Source organism: Lathyrus oleraceus, chromosome 2 (genome assembly GCF_024323335.1).
Source record: "Lathyrus oleraceus cultivar Zhongwan6 chromosome 2, CAAS_Psat_ZW6_1.0, whole genome shotgun sequence".
Taxonomy (NCBI): domain Eukaryota; kingdom Viridiplantae; phylum Streptophyta; class Magnoliopsida; order Fabales; family Fabaceae; genus Lathyrus; species Lathyrus oleraceus.
Genome location: NC_066580.1, coordinates 160,177,206 through 160,197,537, shown reverse-complemented (window position 1 = coordinate 160,197,537; position 20,332 = coordinate 160,177,206). Strand labels below are relative to the sequence as shown.

The 20,332-nt window shown below is 32.5% G+C and overlaps 1 protein-coding gene across 1 annotated transcript; it reads right to left on the bottom strand.

Moving 5' to 3' along the window:
- Positions 1–11,804: 11,804 nt before the first annotated feature.
- On the bottom strand, positions 11,805–15,654 carry LOC127121267 (probable ubiquitin-like-specific protease 2B). Its single transcript, XM_051051819.1, has 11 exons — positions 15,492–15,654; positions 14,556–14,662; positions 14,428–14,479; positions 14,296–14,345; positions 14,090–14,211; positions 13,742–13,942; positions 13,597–13,652; positions 13,420–13,513; positions 12,572–12,665; positions 12,393–12,491; positions 11,805–12,271 (listed from the first exon to the last, which is right to left on the bottom strand). The coding sequence occupies exons 1-11, from the start codon at positions 15,571–15,573 to the stop codon at positions 11,885–11,887; spliced, it is 1,344 nt and encodes a 447-aa protein (XP_050907776.1). The 5' UTR covers positions 15,574–15,654; the 3' UTR covers positions 11,805–11,884.
- Positions 15,655–20,332: the final 4,678 nt, after the last annotated feature.

The following is a 20,332-nucleotide window of genomic DNA, read 5'->3' as shown; positions in this document are numbered from 1 at the left end:
CATAAATTGATCAAATATTTAAAGTGATACTTCATAATACATCATCTAAAGCATATATGATCCTCCATGATCCCCAAAGATCAGGAGAACTTCAAGTTTGCAAGTTGGTTCAAAGAGATTGACCAGAGAAAGTCAACTAGTCAAAATTGGGGCTCCCTAGACCCTACCTCCTACAATTTTTATCATGTGAAAATGACTCCAAGATCAAAGTTACTATTTATGACATTCCAAACAACTTTCATGTTGACATTAAGAGCTAATTTTGCTTGGAAAGTCATTTTTTATGGTGAAAGATTATAGGTCATTTTGTTTGTGCCCTAATTATAAGGTCAACTTCCATGGACCATAACTTTCTCACTTTTTATGATATGAAGGCTATCCAAGTTTCATGATCAAATTCAAGACATCTTATCCAACTTTGATTCTTTGAGAAATGTCAAATTCAACTTGCAAGGGCATGTTCCAAGAGGAAACATTATAGGTCATTTTGGGTCATTCCATTGAACAAGCAATTTTCCTCAACTTCTAAAATCCATAACTCCCTCATTTTTAATCCAAATGATGTCAAATTTATGACTATATTGAAGAATAATGGAATAGATACAACTTTGGTGAAGAAACCATTTTCATTAGGAGCTCATAGCAAAAGTTATTCAAGGTGGAAGACGTGGTCATTTGACTTTGTACTTCGAAACTTTTCAACCATGTTTGATTTCTCCAACTTCCACCTCAAAATTCATCATGATCCAAGATCCAAATGGAAAAGTGTTCAACTTAAATGTTGTTCCCCTTGATGTCACCTTTCCGAATAATCCAAGATTACTTCATTTGGACAAGAATTGAGGGACTTGCGCAAGGTTCCTTTGTTGGGTTTGTTTTGGCAACTTTTGCACTCAAATGATTAATTCCTTTTGCATGTTTCCATGTGATGACTTCGGTATCAAATGTGCACGAATTTGAAGTGAATTGCATCATTGATTGAGCCTAATTCAATGCCCATGCACCCATGCACAACATTGTTATTTTTGGTCAATTTTCAAATGGTGCAAAACTGAATTCCATAGCCTACAAATACCAGTGGATTGCTTCATAAATGATACACACACATTTCCCAAGCCTTGCCAAGCAAACTCAGAACCCTACTCCATAGAGTTCCTTGGAGATTTATTTGAAATCAAGTTTGAATTTCTCCTTCTGTTTTGGGATTCAAACTCCAAGGATTCATTGTAATTTTCATCTCAATTGATCACTACAAGAAGGAGGAGGAAGAACCAAGTGGATTCACATTGAGATCAAGCCAAATCACTGCTACCCGAAGGTGATTTTTCCAAAACTTCAAGCCTTCGATTATTTTTCAATTCCCCACTATTCTCTTTGTTTATTGGTTGTCTGAAGACCTACCAATGTATGCAACAAGATTGAGTTACTTTGAGGTCAAATCAAAGCAACTCAGATCGTGTACCTCAAAATTCAATTCCTCGTATCTCTCAATATATTTGGAATTGGACAAAATTGAGGCCAGATTCGAGCTCCTGAGCTTTTTTCTCTTTAAAATAGTGTCCTTACTTTTCATTTTCTTGATGGATGAGGGTGGACCAGTCCGGTGAGGTCCACCGGAGAAGACAACCGGAGCTAGGGCTCCGGTGATGTGTTGGCGTGTCTCCAGCCATCTGATCATCGTAAAACATTTTAATCTCAGCCTTTGTTTTATTTGACCCTGCGTGTGGCACATTGACTCTGGCACATGGTGGAAAACGCGCGCTTGGCCATCAGATACGCCACCTCAATTAATGAGGGAGATCTGATGGTCCTCATTTTTTCTATTTTCTTTTTTAATTCTGATTTTTTTCATTTAATCCATTTCTTTTATTTAATTCATAGAAATTTCATTTTTAATCCAAAAAATATGGGACTTTCACAAAAAATCTTTAAATATTTTTCTCTTCCATACTTTGAATTAAAATCATTTTTTGGATTAATTTTGATATTTTACATGATTTAAATGATTTTTAACTTATTTTAAATATTTTTAAAATACTTCTGACATTCCAAAAATTATGAATTTTTTGTCTAAGGTCCTTTGACCTTGTTTGACCTAGGATAAATCCCTTGGCGATTTATTTGGTGTTTTGAAGGGATTTGAGGTTTTGTCCATTTTAAAATGCATTTCAATTCATTTTTAATTTGATTTTTAATTGAATAATTGTTTAAAAATTGTGTTGAACCATTTTTATGGTCTTGTGATGTTTGACTTTCTGTTTGGCCTTGGTCATTGTTGATTTGACTTTTGTTTGATCAATACCATTGGATTTAGGGGATTGATGAAATATAGATTTCATCTTCCAAAATGAATGGATAGTATTGATCAGATGAAATTCCTCATCTGATCAATTTGGATTTCTACTTTTCGTTCCCTCTTCATCTTCATCCATATTCTTTCCCAATCCATAATTGACCAATGATTTCTCTAATGTTTAAATGCTAGTTGATTCATCAATGACCTTGTTTCAGATGAATCAACATAAGTCTGAGTGAGATAGGTCTTTCCCATTTCTTGTAGTGTGTGGTATGTTTTAGGAGTTTGGTTATTTGTACCAAATCTCTAACATGCATTAACACCTATATTTTATTGTTTAGCCTCAAATAGTTATGACTTCTACATAAGTCCAATTATGATTGCTTAACATAGAGCTAAATTTATCCCTCAAGGCATATCTTTCTAGTAAGTGAGATTGTAAGTCTCCCATTCTTCATGGCATTGTGTGGAAACTTGACCTTTTTTCCATTCATGAGAGCTAGTGGCATACTTGTTAATTTATCCAAGTTGAGCCCTTCTCATGGATGATGGCTTGGTTCAAGAATTCATACTTGTGAATGAATGGTTGAGTATTCTCCAAAGAATTACTTAAACAATTAAAACTATTCACTAACATTTGACTAATCATTGACTAACTTTTATTAATGTTGCTTTATTTTCAAGTTATTTACTTAATGCAATTTAAGTTTCAGTACCTTTATCATTCATTACCATTTACATTTCATGCATCTTGTCTATATTTCAAGTCCTTTTCACTTTGCTCATTGGAGCCATATCTTGTGATTCTATATATTGTTTGCTTGCTTTTGTTTTTGCTTGTGGTCTTAGAACCTTAAAACACCTAATAACAACAAAAACCCTAAAAAACATCTTGGTGGATTGTTGAACTTGATCTGAACTTTTGGACTTAGGATTAGGCAACACTCCCTATGCTAAAGGACTTGGCCAATGCCACTATTTGAGACTGAGCTATCTTTGACAGTGCCTTTCATCTGATGCAAGATCCTGAGTGCCCTTGATTCATCTGTTACTTTGTCTCTGTGTTTAATTGTTATATTGTTATTATTATCTATGGTTGATGAATGTTTTGAGTTGATCAAGGAATATTTCATTTGATACATTAGAAGCAATTAAAGATTGCTAGCTATTGGAATGCTTGCTTGGATGTTATGACCATCTTTGTTTGATGTCGTGGCCTTCATATGATTTGTTTGGATATTGCTTATGCTTGTTGCTTGCTAAAAGTCCAAAGGAAAATGGGTTTATATATGATATTCTTGTCAGTTGGATTGTATCCCATTGGTTAGATCTTTTCAACTCTTAACTTTTAATTTTTGTCTAGGATAGTCCATTCATCTCTTCCCACTTCTTTAATTTCAAAATTTCTCCCTCTTTTCAAAAACCTTCGTTTCTTATGATTTCAATCTTAGACATGTTTTAATGATTAGAAACCTTGGCCTTAGGCCATTGAATTTTCAAATCTTTTCCTTAATCAAATTTGTAAATAAACTTAACCATATTGACTTTAATTTCAAAAAGACGAAAATAACTAACAACCCCATTCAATCTTTGGCTTTTTGTGCCCTTTCACTTAAACTTTTGTTAAAAACAATCCACCAACTTCTTTGAAATTTTTACCACGAACTACGAGGTTTTGATCCCTCATTTTTATGTTGGTACGTAGGCATAAGACCGAAGGTCTTGTCAAACACAAAAATATAATTAATGATTCTTTTTCTCATCCCCCACTCTATTTTATCAAACATCATTTAGACCAAATCACTTGCACACAAAAAAGGGCTCCTTAGGAGTACCTAGGACACTTTGGGTGCTAACACCTTCCCTCTATATAACCAACCTCCTTACCTGTAATCTCTGACATTTTATTAGTTTTAATTTGAAAACTTCTTATGTTTGAGTTTTGTTCGTACTTTTCCCTTTTTCTTTGGAAACAATAAAAGCGCGGTGGCGACTTTGGTTTTATTGATGTCTAGTTTACCCATAATTTTATGGTCATGAATTTACCATTACACTAACCATGCAAGTACCCCCCCCCCCTTTAACTGTCATATCAAAGGTTAACAACATCGACTCAAGATCAACACCGATTGATAATGTCAACTCAAGATTAATGTCTCTGGTTCAATAAGCATTGTGATCGTAACCTCTGGTCCACGACGTCGTTCCATCGTAATCACCCGGAAGCTTTACTATGTCATAGTTTCTGCAATCTTCTCCATTTTTGGTTCCACAAGGAACAACGCCGCCGTCTTTGGGGAAACAACTCCTAATTCCTGTGATTTCCATGATTTCAGATCCTATCTCAACTGACCAACATATAACATCCTCTTGACGTCGAATCATAATCATACCCAACCTTCCAATACGCACACGCTGTTTGATTCCTTTGTTCGTGTATCTCTGATTCTCAAAATAAATGTGCGTAGGGGTAAGCACAAAGGCTCACCAGAGCCTACTTAGTCTCATCTCCTCCATCTAGATCTATAACTTCCTCGAAAATCTTGCAAATCAATGGGGAAGATGATCACAGATCTCTAATTAAATAATTAATTAAATATATAAACATAATATGTATGTTACAATATAAAATGTAAAATAATATAATATAGATAACGTAGCGTCGGCTAGGCCAACTCTAATAAATTAATTAAATATTATAATAAATTAATAAAATATGTACCAGATGTATGTCACACTATAGAGTCAGCCTAGCCGACTCTAAATAATTCATTAAGTATTATTTAAAGATAAAAAATACTTAGCCTCGGTTAAGTCCAATGTGTAAATACATTCACAAAGGGTGTCCAGGTACACAATCTTTTATCTCCACTCTCACTATGATTATCTTGAACCCTAAACTAACTTGAACGTTAGCATGCTAAACATGCAGGTACCCCCTTTTAACCGTCGTATCCAAGGTTAAAAACATCGATTCAAGATCGACACCATTTGACAACGTCAATTCAAGATTAACGTCTCTGGTTTAATAAGCACAATGACCGCAACCTTCGATCCACAACGCCGTTCCATCAGAATCACCCAGAAGCTTCGATCTACCGTAGTTTCTGCAATCTTCTTAAGTTTTGGTTCCACAAGGAACAACGTCGCTGTCTATGAGAAACGACTCCTGATTCCTGTGATTTCCACGATTTCAGATCCTATCTCAACTGATCAACATGTAACATCCTCGTGACGTCGAATCATAATCACACTCAACCTTCCAATCTGCACACGCCATTTGATTCCTTTGTTCATGCGTCTCCGATTATCGAAAGAAATGTGCGTAGGGGTAAGCACAGAGGCTCACCAGAGCCTACTCGGTCTAAGCTCCACCATCTAGATCTACAACTTCCTCGAAAATATTGCAAATCAACGGGGAGGATGATCACATATCCAAATCTAGGATTGCACCGGCCTCCAAATTTAGGTAAAACAACATGGGTAGTACAAGATGTATTTTTGATGAAGATACAACATGTCAGACAAGATGTCCCAGCATGTGTGAAAAATCTAGCCTTAGTCTACAGGCCAAGGTTTGCGAGTTTTTCTGAGCGAAATTATGTTTGATTTAAACTGAAGATTTGTTGTTGTATCTTTTAGCAACATCTTATTTAGTAAGATTTGCTAAGAGATTTAATAAGATCAAATCCAATTAAATGTAGATTTAAATGGGATGAAGATAAAATCAAATCAAATTTCTTTGTGGTCATTAATGTATAAGAAAACTATATATGCATCGGAATTAGTTATGTATCAAATCAAATGTCTATCGAAGAAAAGGCCAACATATGGTTTTCTATTTAAGAAGAATCATTCCTACCATTGAAGACAAGAAAAAACAAGTATTGAAAATATAGTGTGATAGGGTTTGAGTCTTTGTATTCTTATTATTTATTGTAAACCTCTAAGGAAGCCTAAACTGAATATTTAAAGCATATAAGTTGATTATTATTTGAGTTGTAATTAAACATCTTATGGTACTTCGACTTCTTAAGTTGTAAGCATCGTTCCCAACCAGATTTGTGACAAGTGAGAGTGTCAATTTCTTCTCCCAGCTTTTGGGCCTTTTCCACATGATGCATGCCAATTTGAACTTCCTTCGCCAACACACCTCCATCCAGTTTTAGGAGTTTCTCTTTGCGCTCCTTAGCCTTGACGATTTTGGTTTACAACTCTTTAATTTGTTGCTCCCAAGCATCAATGTTTTTGTCACATGCTTCGACCTCCTTCTTATTTTTCTCAGAAGCCTTCTCCAACTCATCACTTTTCGCAATGGATTCAGCGGCTGCTTCCCATTCTACTATTTGGGTTTGTGATTTACTTTGAATTTTTTTTAAGCTTCCCTTATTCGAGTAGGGCCAGCAACAACACAGTCAATCATCAGCCCCAAATCCATGACAAGATCTGCGACTTCTGGAGAAGCATGTACGACATCGATTTGTTTCAGGAGGTCTTTAATCCTGTAGGAGGCAGAAGTATCATTCTCTAAAAGCTGGATCAAATCAATGTTGAAGGCCTTCTCTTTAAGTTTATGGAGCACTTCCCTACCAGACTGGCTTGTAGTTTGTCCCCCTGACACTATCGAAGTGCTAGGACTTTTCTCTGACGAGCTACCCTTGGCACTGATGATAGCCTTCAGATATTCCAGTGGGTTTCTTTGTTTTAGCACTTCTAACTCTACAGGAGATAGCGTAGTGGCAGTGGCAGTCGAAGGTTTTATGGTGTCTTTGGTGACATCAACTTTAGGATTGGTCTTGGGTTGTTATGGTGTTTGTAGATCCTCTCGTACATCCCTTTCCTCATTACCATCATTGTTTCGTTCCTTATCCTCATCCTCTGGGGGTTCTACATCGAAGTTAAACATGGATTGATCCTCTTCTTATTTGTCATCATCATTACCCATACCTTGGCTAGTTTTGAGGGAACCATCTTCTGATTCGTCTTCAGGAATTTCCCTAACATCTTACATTTCTACATCTTTTTTCACAGGGGCATCTTTATCTTGTTCATCCTCATGTTCGGAGCCGCTAGTATAGGAATGTTGAGGAATGGTTTTTGGTGGAGAATCTTCCTGCATTTCTGTAGAAGGATTGTTTACTTCGCCCATAGGACCTGTGTCAGAGTCAAGAGAAGTTGTGGGATGATATCTGGGAGCACCACTACTATCAGGGACGATTGTGACGATAATTGGTTCGACTGTTGGATGTTTAGAACTTCCTGCAGCAGCCTGAAAATAAGATAAAAGTTATGTGAGTCGAAAGTAAAAGAAGATACAGTTAATTATTCAAAAGTTAAGGTGAAGTATTTTACCTTAGGGCATTCATCCCCTGGACTGGAGTTATCACTCTCCATTTGTTCTGGAGTTTTCTTCGACTTTGGCCTAGTTTCGGCCCCATGTATTTTTGGGGCAGGAAGTTTCTTCGCCTTGTTTGTTTTTACCTTTGGCTGGACAGGAGCATCTGGAAGATTCAATTGTTTCTTCTTTCTTTGTTTGATGGGTTTGGAAGTGTCTGGAGATAGGTCATCGTCATCAGACTTGATTGCTTCGACCTCGGGTTCTTTTTGTTTTCTTTTCTTGGGTGTTAGTGGTGGTTTTCGGCTAGTCTGAGGAAAAAAGAGAGTTCAAATGATTAGAAATATGAAGGTAATACATAAATTGAAGGTGTCAATATATAAAATATATATACCTTTGTCGTTGTTTCTTTACTAGCATCTTCCTCTCTTGCTTCGATGGACTTTTTGGTTATGGGGGAAACTTTTTTGGGTTGATTTTTTACAGTTGGAAAAGAACCAAATTATTGCAAGATAAAGAAAAGTGAATAATTAAGAGAAGAATTGAGTCGAAAAACCTCTAACTCCACACCTTCATAGATTTCAGACTCTATGTGAACGTCTTTTATGCCAATATGAAGGTGCCCTTTGAAACTGTCAAAGTTGTGCTTAGTCGAAACCACCCGGTTAGCCCTTTTTTGAGATTCTTGTCGAAGGATTTTTACAAAGTCCCCACAGACGAACAAATCTGGAAATGGAAGGCTAAAAGCCACACCAAATTCAGCACTTGGCAGTCAAGGGAAATTGGGAGGATACATATTAAAAGCAGTTTTATACTGTTGCTCATGTTTAACGTACAAAGGTCAAATTGGGAGGATACATATTAAAAGTAGTTTTGGTGAGGTGGTGATGGAATGCAAAAACATTAAAAAATTCTTCAGAGTAGTAATCACGCCACCAAAGGTCAAATTCATGAGTACAGAGAAAGTAAGGTTTGAAGGCGACTAGAGTAAGTTTTGTTTGGCCATCATATCTATCTATTTTCCTGCTGCTGGTAGCCTCGGTGTGGATTTTGTTGTAAAGAAGGAGATAATTCTTTTTTGCATAAAGAGGTTTTGGAAGGATCTGAATCAGACCAAATTATCGTGCGACAAGATTTGGTTGGTACGCTATAATGGTAATTTTGCTTTTTGATTGGTTAAGACTTAGGGAGAATACCCTAGGAGTAAGGAATGCTTCCCAAATAGTGATTGATTCAGCTTCTTTATCTTTCGACGAGGAGGGGAATTTCCTCGTAAACCACTTTGGACCGCATGTTCTTGAGGAGAAAGGAGCCATAACTGGAGTGAATTTATAGCGCTTGGCGAACATCATCACGTAATTGGTGAAGCTTTGTTGAAGGTTTCGACCTTCATCACTTGGAGTTAACATAGCTAAGTGTGTCCATTCGACTCTCATATTCTTCGCTGCATTAGCATGCACGTCGATAGGGTTATGAATTGGAAGACATGCTTCAAAACTAGCATTCAACCATAATTGTAACAGCCAGAAGGGGCCAGAAAGTAGTAAGTCCCCTTTTGTTTGGATGTTTTTAAGGAAAGTTACACCTTCTCCCAAAGATTCATAAAGGTTCACCAAGATCATTTCGTTGAGGCATACGTTGCGTCCAACATGAAGTTGGTTTGCCAATGTAAGGAATTTCATTGCTACCTGAAGAGACTTCGAGCAAAAAACACAACGAGACAGCCACAAAGAAAGAAAGGAAATATGCTCTGTGTTAGAGACTTCATCAATATCCTGATCATTATAATATGATATGTGTATGGTAAAGGTGGATCTAGAGGTATCGAAATTGATGGTGTCTTTAGACAAAAAATCTAGATCATAAGTTTCACTAGTGGGTTTAAGCCCTGTGATGGAAGATATATCGAAGAGTGTAGGCATCATCATTCCACAGGGGAGGTGAAAATTATGATGAGTACTACCCCAAAAATATAGAGAAGAAACTAACATGCTTTAGCAATAACCAGATCCTACTTTCGATAGTTGTATTAAGTCAAAAATACCGATTTCTTTCAAAACTTGGGATTTCTTCTTCTCTATCTTCTCCAACTAACCTAAATAATCAGAGGGACCTCTAAATAAAGGACAAGATCAAAAAACCCTAAAACCATTATTCATATATATTAGATTAATGGGTTCGTTAGTCGAAGGGTTGCCCTGATTATCTGGGTTAGGGTTTTCCTCAGTATTGGTTTCATTACTAACCTTAGGTTTTTTCGCACAAGCAGTGGGTTTATACCTATGGTAAGTTGGGAAAAATTCCTTAAGCTTACTTTGATCAACATCTGGATTTGATAATGGTCTTAGCATTGCATGAGTTTTTCTAGAGATAGAAATATGAATCAATACCTGTGATTGAAAAATTCTCCTCTATTCTTCAGTAAGAGGCTCTGGAACATATTGTTGATTACCCACAGTGTTTGGGCCTAAAATCTTGTCAGCAAGAGGAAGACCTTGAGATTTCTTAGAATCTTTTGTGGTCTTGGTTGATTCCTTGGTAGCTTTTGTAGATGACACCATTGTTGCAGAAAGATTGAAGGAAAGAGTAAAATGGGTTTTTGGTTTGAGGAAGATGAAGGGTGGAAGAAATTGTTTTTGAGGAAGCTCAGAATATGAAAAGTTGGGAAAAATGTTAACTACACCTATTTATAAGCTGCTGAAGTGGAAGCGGTTTTTATTGAGCATTAATTGGTGAATAGAAAGTGGGATGCGTGTCAGTTAAAATGGCCATGATGAACGGTAGCAATTAAAGCTTAACCACAATCTCCTAGGGACTAGGAAACATGATGATTACCTAAAGATCCTCACGTGGGTTTTGAGGAGACGTTTTGCGAAAGTTATCATCATGACTGTGACATCATAGCAGATGAACAGTTTGTGGTTGAATTGGATTGTAAAAAAATTCCATTTTCTTCGTTATGTCAAAAAAGACATTTTGGGGGGGCAATTTGTTAGTTGGAAATTTCAACGTCAGACTAGGGCTAATAGACAAAGAAGAGAAAATACTTTTGAAGATATTTTTGACTTCGACATAAAGAACATGGTATGAGGAAGCCATTCGAAGTTTACCTTGTGTAAGAGGGAATTGTTGTGAGACTTTGAAGACATTTTTGACTTCGACATAAAGAACGATATTTTGACAGAAGGTTGCGTTCGACACATGTTTGAATTTGAATGAAAGAAGGATAACTGTATTTCATTCTTATCCAGTTTTAAAGAAAAGACGCGTGAAGCATTATCATGAATTGAAGACATGCCGAGTGCGACGTGTCATTGCTTGGGAGAAAAGTCGTTGGTAGTGGTTATTTCAATTTAGTATATATAGGAGTCTTAGTGTTAGGATTTGCGTGTGTTCAATTGCTGTACAATTACTCAGAATACTCAAAGTATCTAGCGTGTTGAGAAACCAGTATAATTGAGAATGTACGTTTGGTAACACCTTTATTTATATCTTTTGTCCAGAATTTATCTTTTATTGCAAGTCATTTATCAAACGCTTTTAATACACTTTCTTTATATTCTGCAATTTATCCATTTGAAAACGCTTTAAACAAACAATCTTCATACATGAATACTGTTGAAGTGTTCATCCTTTTTCAAACACCATTTTAAGCAATAGCACATGTCATAGGATCAATCTGGTTCATCCTGTGAGTAAGCAAAATATCATTGATTTGAAAGACCAACGGTTGTTTACCAATTTTCACGATAAACAAGAACGCAATCGTAGGTTGACGTTACTTCCTGCCAAACTCAAATGCAAATAAAATCGTTAAAATTTAAGAAAAACATTACTACTTTTTTTTAACTTTTCAATGGAAATGACTTTGAAATCTTGTACCATTAAAATAAAAAAAAATATGTCAAAAAAATCAACTAAGCAAAATCTCAAAAGATATCAAATTTGTTAGAAATGTAAGAATAATTTATGTAAGAATTATTGGGGCATAATGTCAAAGTCTTTTATTAAATTATCTATTTTGTATATAAAGTGTGATATAAATTACCTTGCTTGAAGAATGATGAGATCTAATAATTCTTACCTAAATGAGCGTGTCATAGATAAAAGAAAACATTGTATTTTTTCTCAAGAGATGAATTAAAAGATGTTACATACTCATTATTTATCACTACTTACATGTTTCCAAAGAAAAATCTATAAAATTTATTCAAACTCATGTGAAAGTAAAACAAGTCATGACTTCATCACTTCTACAGCCTCATCTTCTTTGCAGGTCGCTCAACTTTCAAATTGTCAATAATCTGAACATCATCATCGATGGCCTTGTCATCAACTACATTTGAATCTTGATAAAATTGTAGAGATGGTGTTCCTTGATACCAATTCTTGTTGTCCAAAAACATGATATTTGGCATCTCTAGGTCATTTGAATCATGCGATGAACAACTTGTTTGTGGTGAAATTTTAATCTCTTGGTGACAATAGGGAGTTGTAGCCTCTTGTTCAAAGTGTTCATTGAAAACCATAGTAGAAGCTGCTTCATGTGAAGCATGGTTTTTCACTAGTTCAAAGATTAATTCACGAATAAGTGTTCTCTTGTGATAAGCCTCTTCAGGTGGAAACCAATCCAAATTAAGCTAAAAAATTCAAAACATGAATGATTAGAGATTAAGTACAAATTAAAATGTTATAAGGTGAAAATAGATTATATATTTTTATGCAATTTAAATAATTTAATAAAATGTTGGAAGTGGTTACTTTCAATGGATTGAAGTTAAATGGAGCTTCTGCCAGGAAGAGCTCTAGGTAATGAAGTAAAAAGATACCGCAATCATATGAGTTTTTCTGTTGTGGTACCTATCAAGATTCAATCCTATGAGATTCCATAAAATAAAATAAAAAAGTTTAAAGAAAGTATAATTGTAAGCAAGTGATACCGCAATTGGAAAAAAAGGCATATTCAAGAATCTTGATGAGAGATCTTCTCCACATGTATCCTTATTTCTCTCTTTCCATTCTTCCCACAAATAACTGTCAATTCAACAAGATGAGTCAATATATAAATTATTGAGTTATACTTTTAAAGTGAAAATACAAATAAATATAAGGAATACAAAAAAAAAATTGACAAAATGAAGAATGTAAAATAAAGAAGAGAAACAAGTTTAGATTTTAGAGTTAAAGTTTTAAAAAAAATGAATTTTTTTCTTTTATTTTTCAAAAATGAATTTTCTAAAACCGTTTTTAAAAATATTATAAGTTTTTTTATATTTTTTTTAATTAAAAGACTAATTTTATATTCTATAATATAAATATATATTATTAAAAATTAAAATATTGTTGAAATCATAAATTTTTTTAAAAGTTTATTTCAAAAATGATATTTATGAAAATCTATTTAAAATAATTTTAAAATTAAATGATTTTTTAAAATTTTAGTATTCAATTTTTTTTAATAAAATAATGAAATATCTAAATTAATATTTTAAAAATAATTATTCAAATTAAATTTTTATTTGAAGTTTTTATGAAAAAAATTTATATAATTCTTTTTACATAAAATTATGTTATACTATAAAAATCTTTTTTTTTTAAAATTAAAATAAACATAATAACTTTAAAATAATCCATTTTCTTGTTTATGCATCATTTCAAGCTAGAGCACATGCTTAACTCTTAGCCAACTTTCGCACATGTGAGTGCAACACTAAACATTTTAAATGAAAAAAAGCATATACAAACCAATAGAAAATTTGGAGGAAAAAAATTGATAACCTTAAAATACCTTTGTACAATGTCTTTCAAATTATTATGACATCCCATGACAGAATCCATGTGTAATATGCAAGGCATCTTAAGTGATTTGTCCAACTCTTCATCTGAAACATGAACCCTAACATAATCTCCAAGAAAAAAATATGTTTAACAAAAATGATTTGATTTGAAAAATCCAAAAACTCACCAATAGTATTAACCACTTCACCAGGATGGCAAATTACTATTAAGCTCCAGTGAAGACTGCAACCATGAACAAAATTATATTCTAATAAAAAACACAAATATATCTACAAACAACAAAGGGAAGTAAGAGTTTGATAGTTACTTACTTGAAATTCACTGGTATGAAAATATAATCTTTTTCAAATAATTTCACTTTTCTTGTCCATTTACGAACACGTAGAAATGCTGATTTTCCATCACAAACTTTAGGCGAAATTTTGTCCATATCAACCAATTTTCGAAAGAAAAAACTATTGAAAAAGTGAAACCTAGCCTTTTCCTTCTCTTGTATCTTATTCTTCAAATATCTGTCAAAATTGAGATTTTTAAATAATTACACCTTTTTTTTTAATTTCAACATATATATATATATATATATATATATATATATATATATATATATATATATATATATATATATATATATATATATATATATATATATATAAACTTACAAGATGTAAAAATCGATAATTGTATCATTGATGTATCTTTCTGGGTGTAATAGATCAACATCTTTCTTATTTATGGAAACAGCATCAGGATCCCCTTTTGGATAAATAAATTCGTCAAAATTCTGAGCAAAATTAAAAAATAGTCAATAATTATTTGAAGGATAAATCTTGCAAATCTTATAAGAATCTACGAGAAAAATAATTACCATGTTGGAATTATTTGTGCAATAACTCTGTTCACAACCATTCAATGAAGCTGAAATTTATCAAAATAAAATAAAATTTTAGTTTCAATGATAATGCATAGTAATTTGATAAGAATGAGAATATATGGTTACCATAAAATGAATCATTTGTTGCAACTTGTGAATTAATGTCAAGAAATTCAATCTGAAAAAAAAAATTGAACATAGATTAGTCACTAATTAAACTCTTTGTTTCGAAGTTATAATTCATTAAATTCTACCTGAGTTGAAGGTAACGAAGCTACGTCGTCATTGAAATCTTGTATCACATGTTGATCATAATTTTTACAATCACCGGAGAGAATCCTAGCAAAATCATTTATCTTGTCTACATGAAAGTATACTAAGTTAGATAGATTAAAGATAATGATATCATGATTAGGAACTATTGAAAAATTTGGTGAAAATTAAATAACAAATATATATCCATTATTCAATAAATTATTTTTTTATTTAATAAATTCAATTAAAATAATTAAATTAAGGAGAATTCTTATTTACTCCTTACAAAAAGTTTGATATAGCTATGGTCAATGTAAAATACTTTTAAAAACAATTTAAAATTATATTATTCAATAAATAATAAATATACTAAAATTAAATGCTACTATGTGATTGATCAAAATACAATGTTCAACCCTTTTATGATGGATAGAAAAGTTGTCATCTTAAATTAACCTCAATCTAAAAGATACTAAAATATTTCAATTCAATGTATATAATAAATAGAGTTTTCTTATACATTAATACATTCAATTTAAATTATTAAGTTTAAATTTCATGGAATTCATAATACATCATAAAATGATCCTTTCTTGCTATATATTTTTTATACATCTTTCGATTATTATCATAAACAATAACAAAATATTTTAATTCATTAAATAAATAATGTATCTGATTATTATTATATATTAGAAACATCAATTATTTAAAAAAAATTTAAAAAAATTATTGCTTATACGAGTGGAATTCCAACCAAAAAGAAAGAAAACAAATTAATTCATATTTTCATATCATTTTCAAAAACTTCAATCAGAAAATCGTTACAAATGACATACTACAACAAGTATTTTCACCGTTTATCGAAAAAGTGAAAAAAAAATTAGAACATAATATTTTGGGAAACAGAATATTATGATCGGAAATTTGCTTACCAGAAGGATTAATCTGGTTATCAAATGCATCATCATCGGAATCGAGAAATTTTGAAAGCCATGAAGGAGGAAACTGATTCATTTTTGCATGGGATTTGAGAGAGATGAAGAATAAACTCAAGAGAATCAAATGAGTGATAAAAAGTATAAGTGATAAATGAATATCTTCACCTCTATATATATATATATATATATATATATATATATATATATATATATATATATATATATATATATATATATATATATATATATATATATATATATATATATATACTTCATCAGTATTTTATAAAAATTTAAAATAATATACTAGAAAACCATAATTAATATATTACCTTGTACTTATCTTATTATTATTATTTTTAATATATATTTTTTTTATATAATATTAAGTTTGGTCTTTTACATTTAGGTAAATATTAATTTTATTCAGATGGTGTTTTCTAAAATAATACATTAAAAACCATAATTAATTTATTACTTTGTACTTATCTTATTATTATTAGTTTTAATATATATATTTTTTATATAATATTAAGTTTGGTCTTTTAAATTTAGGTAAATATTAATTTTATTCGGATGGTGTTTTCTAAAATAATTTTCAAAAAATCAAAATTTTAATTTCAATAATTTCTTTATCAAATGCAGTTTAAGTAGTGCAGTTATTTGTATCAAATACTTTCCCAATGTTTTCTAATATAACATTTCAAACCGTTGCTGTTATTTAGGTAACTACTTGTGTGCCAGAAATTTTATTAAAAAAAAATTCAGAAACCTATTACGATATTGTTTTTGTTTCTTTGTTTTAAGACAATTTTTTTGTTTATTTTTTTAAAGACAATTTTTTTTCTATAACCACTACATTAAAAAAATCTCATTCATATAAAGAAATAAATTTATAATTACAAAAGTCACATTCATTCCGAAACAATTGACAGTATCAATATACCATCAAACTTAAAAATTCAAAAAAAGAAAAAAGAAGTAAATCTTGTTTTCTTAGAAGAAGTAAATCTATTAAATAAGTGACACTATCATAAACCTAATCTTGCTTTAGAATACCATGGTTTAAACATTTAAAACAAATAAATATATATATATATATATATATATATATATATATATATATATATATATATATATATATATATATATATATATATATATATATATATATATATATATATATATATATATATATATATATATATATATATATATATATATATTTTTAAGAATATCATTAGAATTAGAGTTGTCAAACGTGAAAGTTTTAAAAATTGAAGCCTAATTTTAAAGGTTTTTTAAATTTAAAGATTTAAATTTTCAAAAGTATTAGTTTTAAAATAATAAGACCCTTTTAATCAAGAAAATGCTCTCAAAATTAAAGTTGAGCTTTAATGCTCCAACTTTTTCATTCAAAGTAATTTTGAACCAAATCAAATAAAAATATAAAATCAAAAAATCCAATGAAACATGGCGATCGTACGGATCCAATCCACTGTACAGACAAAAGGACATCCAAAACACCCTAAACTACATCATCATATTAATAATATGACCTCTAAGCTTAGGCCGCATCCAACCCTTATATACAATATTGTTTATAATTTTGCTAACTCTATTTGTGTTATCTATATTCCTATCAAAATAAATATCATTCCTAAATTGCCAAATGGTATATGCAATGGTAATCTTCATGATGGAAGCTTTCCATATTTTTTCTTTGGTGTATCTCGATATCCACTCAATTTCCTCCATCCAGTCTTTTGGACTGTGATGCACATCCATCCAATGTAGAATGTCATCCCAAATCCCAAAAGTGGTTATGCACTCAAAGAGAAGATGGTTTATTTACTCATCAACATTACAACATGGACTGCAGTTGTTGTTTTGAATCATCCCAAACCTAAGTAATATATTTTTGTGGCAAGTCTTATGTGACAGACAAGGCAAAGAATCACCACAGCTATAGGGTGCGCATAGTTGTATCTCAACATGTGACTCCAACCAACTCTAGTGTTATCTTTAATCAACTCAGAATACACTTTCTTCATGGAAAACCTTTTTTGCTTAACATATCATCCCACTGTTGTTGAATCTGGTTTATACAAGCTCTCTTCTGCATGATATGATTCACAATCCAGGAACTACTGCTATTGATATCAGCAGTTATCACATCATTTCCTTTGAGGTACTAGACATGGATCCACTTAACCCACATATTGTCAGGCTTCCTGCATAAATTTCAAAGGCTTTTCAAAAGGATCACAATGTTCCAAACTTCCAAGTTAATCACATTAAAGCAACCTTGCTTAATAGGACTACGAGTCTTTTTCCACGCCACTTGACATTTCCTACTGATCTCAGAATTACCAGTCCATATGAATGATCTACATATGAAGTCAATCTTCTGGATAACCATCTTAGGTATTGGGAAGCATTGCATCCAATACTGAGTTATGGCATGAGATATACTCTTGACAAGTTGAATTCTACCAGTAATACTTAACAACTTCATTGTCCAATGCTTTACTCTCCCCACAATCCTCTCCACAAGGGGCAAGTAATGGTTAATACTGAGCTTTCTGCAAGACAGAGGAACACCAAGATATCTGACTGGCAGACGCCCTTCTTCAAAGCTTGTCATGTTGATCAAGGATCCCTTAGTAATATCATTAATACCACAACAATAGATTTTACATTTTTCGGGGTTAACAATAAGATCAGTAGACTCAGAGAACTTCTTGAAAGCATAAAGCATCATCTCCACTGATTTCTGATCCCCTCTACTAAAAAGTAGAACATCGTCTGAAAATGTGAGATTTGTGAGGGATAACCTCTAACACATGGCATGGTGATTAAAGTTATAATCCTTTTGCATCTTAGTCAAGGATTTATTCATATGTTCCATCATAATGTAAAAAAGAAAAAGGGATATGGGATCCCCTTACCTGATGCCTCTTCTAGCCGGCAAAACATCAGAAAAAACACCATTAATGTTAAATCTATATGAGACAGTTTAGGTGACAGTTATAATCTAAACTGTCAATTTCCGGTAACACACATTATAGAGCTTTTCAATCCACCATATCATATGCTTTCTTCAAGTCAAGTTGCATCATACACCTTGGGGTTCCTCGCTTCCTAATGTACCATTTCATCAATTCAAAATCCAGAAGAATATGATTATGAGTGGCCTGACCTGGGACAAAAGCTGCTTGGCAGTGGTGTATTACTCCATGAAGCACCTTTCCTAATCTACTAGTCAAAATTTTTGAAATGGTTTTGTAGAAAGTAGTACATCTAGACACTGGTCTATAATCTTTAATAGATTTGGCATTCTCATTTTTAGGGATTAAAGTAACCACAATACTATTAAAAGTCTTGTACATTTTATCCTTCTAAAAAATATTCCATAATGGCTGCAATAACATCACCTTTTATGATGTGACAACTAGCCTTAAAGAACTTAGCTCCAAAGCCATCAATTCCAGGGCCCTTAAAATTACCAATGCCCTGTAACGATTTAGCAATTTCCTCCTCAATTACTTTGCCCACTAGAAACTCTCTTTGCTCCATATTAATCTTCCCACCACTTATAATTGCTTCTATATAACATGCTTCAAATTATTTATAGCATTCCCCACTAAGCTATCATAAAAATCCATTACTTCCTTTTCAATATATTTTTGATCAGTGAGGATAACACCATAAGTCCTATGCAGGACCCGCATACTCTTTGCATTATGCTTTTTTTAAGGTAGCATAATAGTAAGAACTATTCCCATCACCCAACCTAAGCCACTCAATTTTTTTATCTTTGCATCAACATATTTTCCTCCAATTCATTCCATTTTATAACATCCTCTGTGAACTTCTCAACCAACTCAATCTTCTGACTATCCATTTTATTGTGCATGAGATCTTGTTAAGCTACCTTAATATCATGTCTAGCTTTCACCATATTTTGCTTTACATTTGAGATGGACTTGCTAAAAGCCTTCAACTCAGGTTGCAACCTTCTGAGTTTATGCCATAGAACATACATGGGGCTACCTCTTAAGGGTTGTCTCCAACTATTACTAACCATATTCTCATAGCCAACCATATCAACCATACAATTATAGAATTTTAATTTACCTTTGTAATCCCCCCTTTTTAGGTTAAAACCAGGCCTTCATTCCTTTAATAACATTGACATGTTCCTTATTGTATATGGTCCTTTCATCATAATAGCATCCACATCTGAATGATATTTGAATATGAGAAGAAAGTAACCCTCATCATGGTAATACATGTCTGGTAGTTTGACAAAGTTCAACGTCTTCGTCATGTAATTCTTCAATGTATTCATGCTTAGATCCTCACCTAGCACATACATGATCAAAGCAGTTTCCCAAAATTTGATCTTCGTCGCGATGTCGTCTTCCTCAATTTCAATTTCTACTTCCCCATTCACCAAGGTTTGCGCAACATACTCTATCGTCAATACTTTTTCCGAATTTTAATTCTCACTAAGCACATCAATCTACAGCTTGCGCGCCTCAGGATCCCCCTTGATTTCAGATTCTAGGGTTTCATCTTCCAACAATCCTTCATCTATTGAATTCTCATTCCTATTACTATTATTCCCTCCTACCTTATTTTGATTCACACTCTCCTTATCCAGTTGCTTTGACAGAGAAGGATGGTTCACTAATGACGGTGGTACCGCAAATTTTGGCCGCCCTCGTCCCCGTTTCGCCATCTCAGAGAGAGAGAGAGAGAGAGAGAGAGAGAGAGAGAGAGTTGTTGGTTTACATATTCTTATTCAAAGTTATTTTATTCTCAAAAGA

Excerpts from the sequence above, each read along its gene's own strand:
- LOC127121267 (XM_051051819.1), bottom strand. The coding sequence starts at position 15,573 with ATGAATCAGTTTCCTCCTTCATGGCTTTCAAAATTTCTCGATTCCGAT. Across the intron at positions 13,514-13,596 it reads TGAAGTGGTTAATACTATTG|ATGAAGAGTTGGACAAATCA; the intron begins GTGAGTTTTTGG and ends TTCATGTTTCAG. Across the intron at positions 12,492-12,571 it reads TGCCTTTTTTTCCAATTGCG|GTACCACAACAGAAAAACTC; the intron begins GTATCACTTGCT and ends GAATCTTGATAG.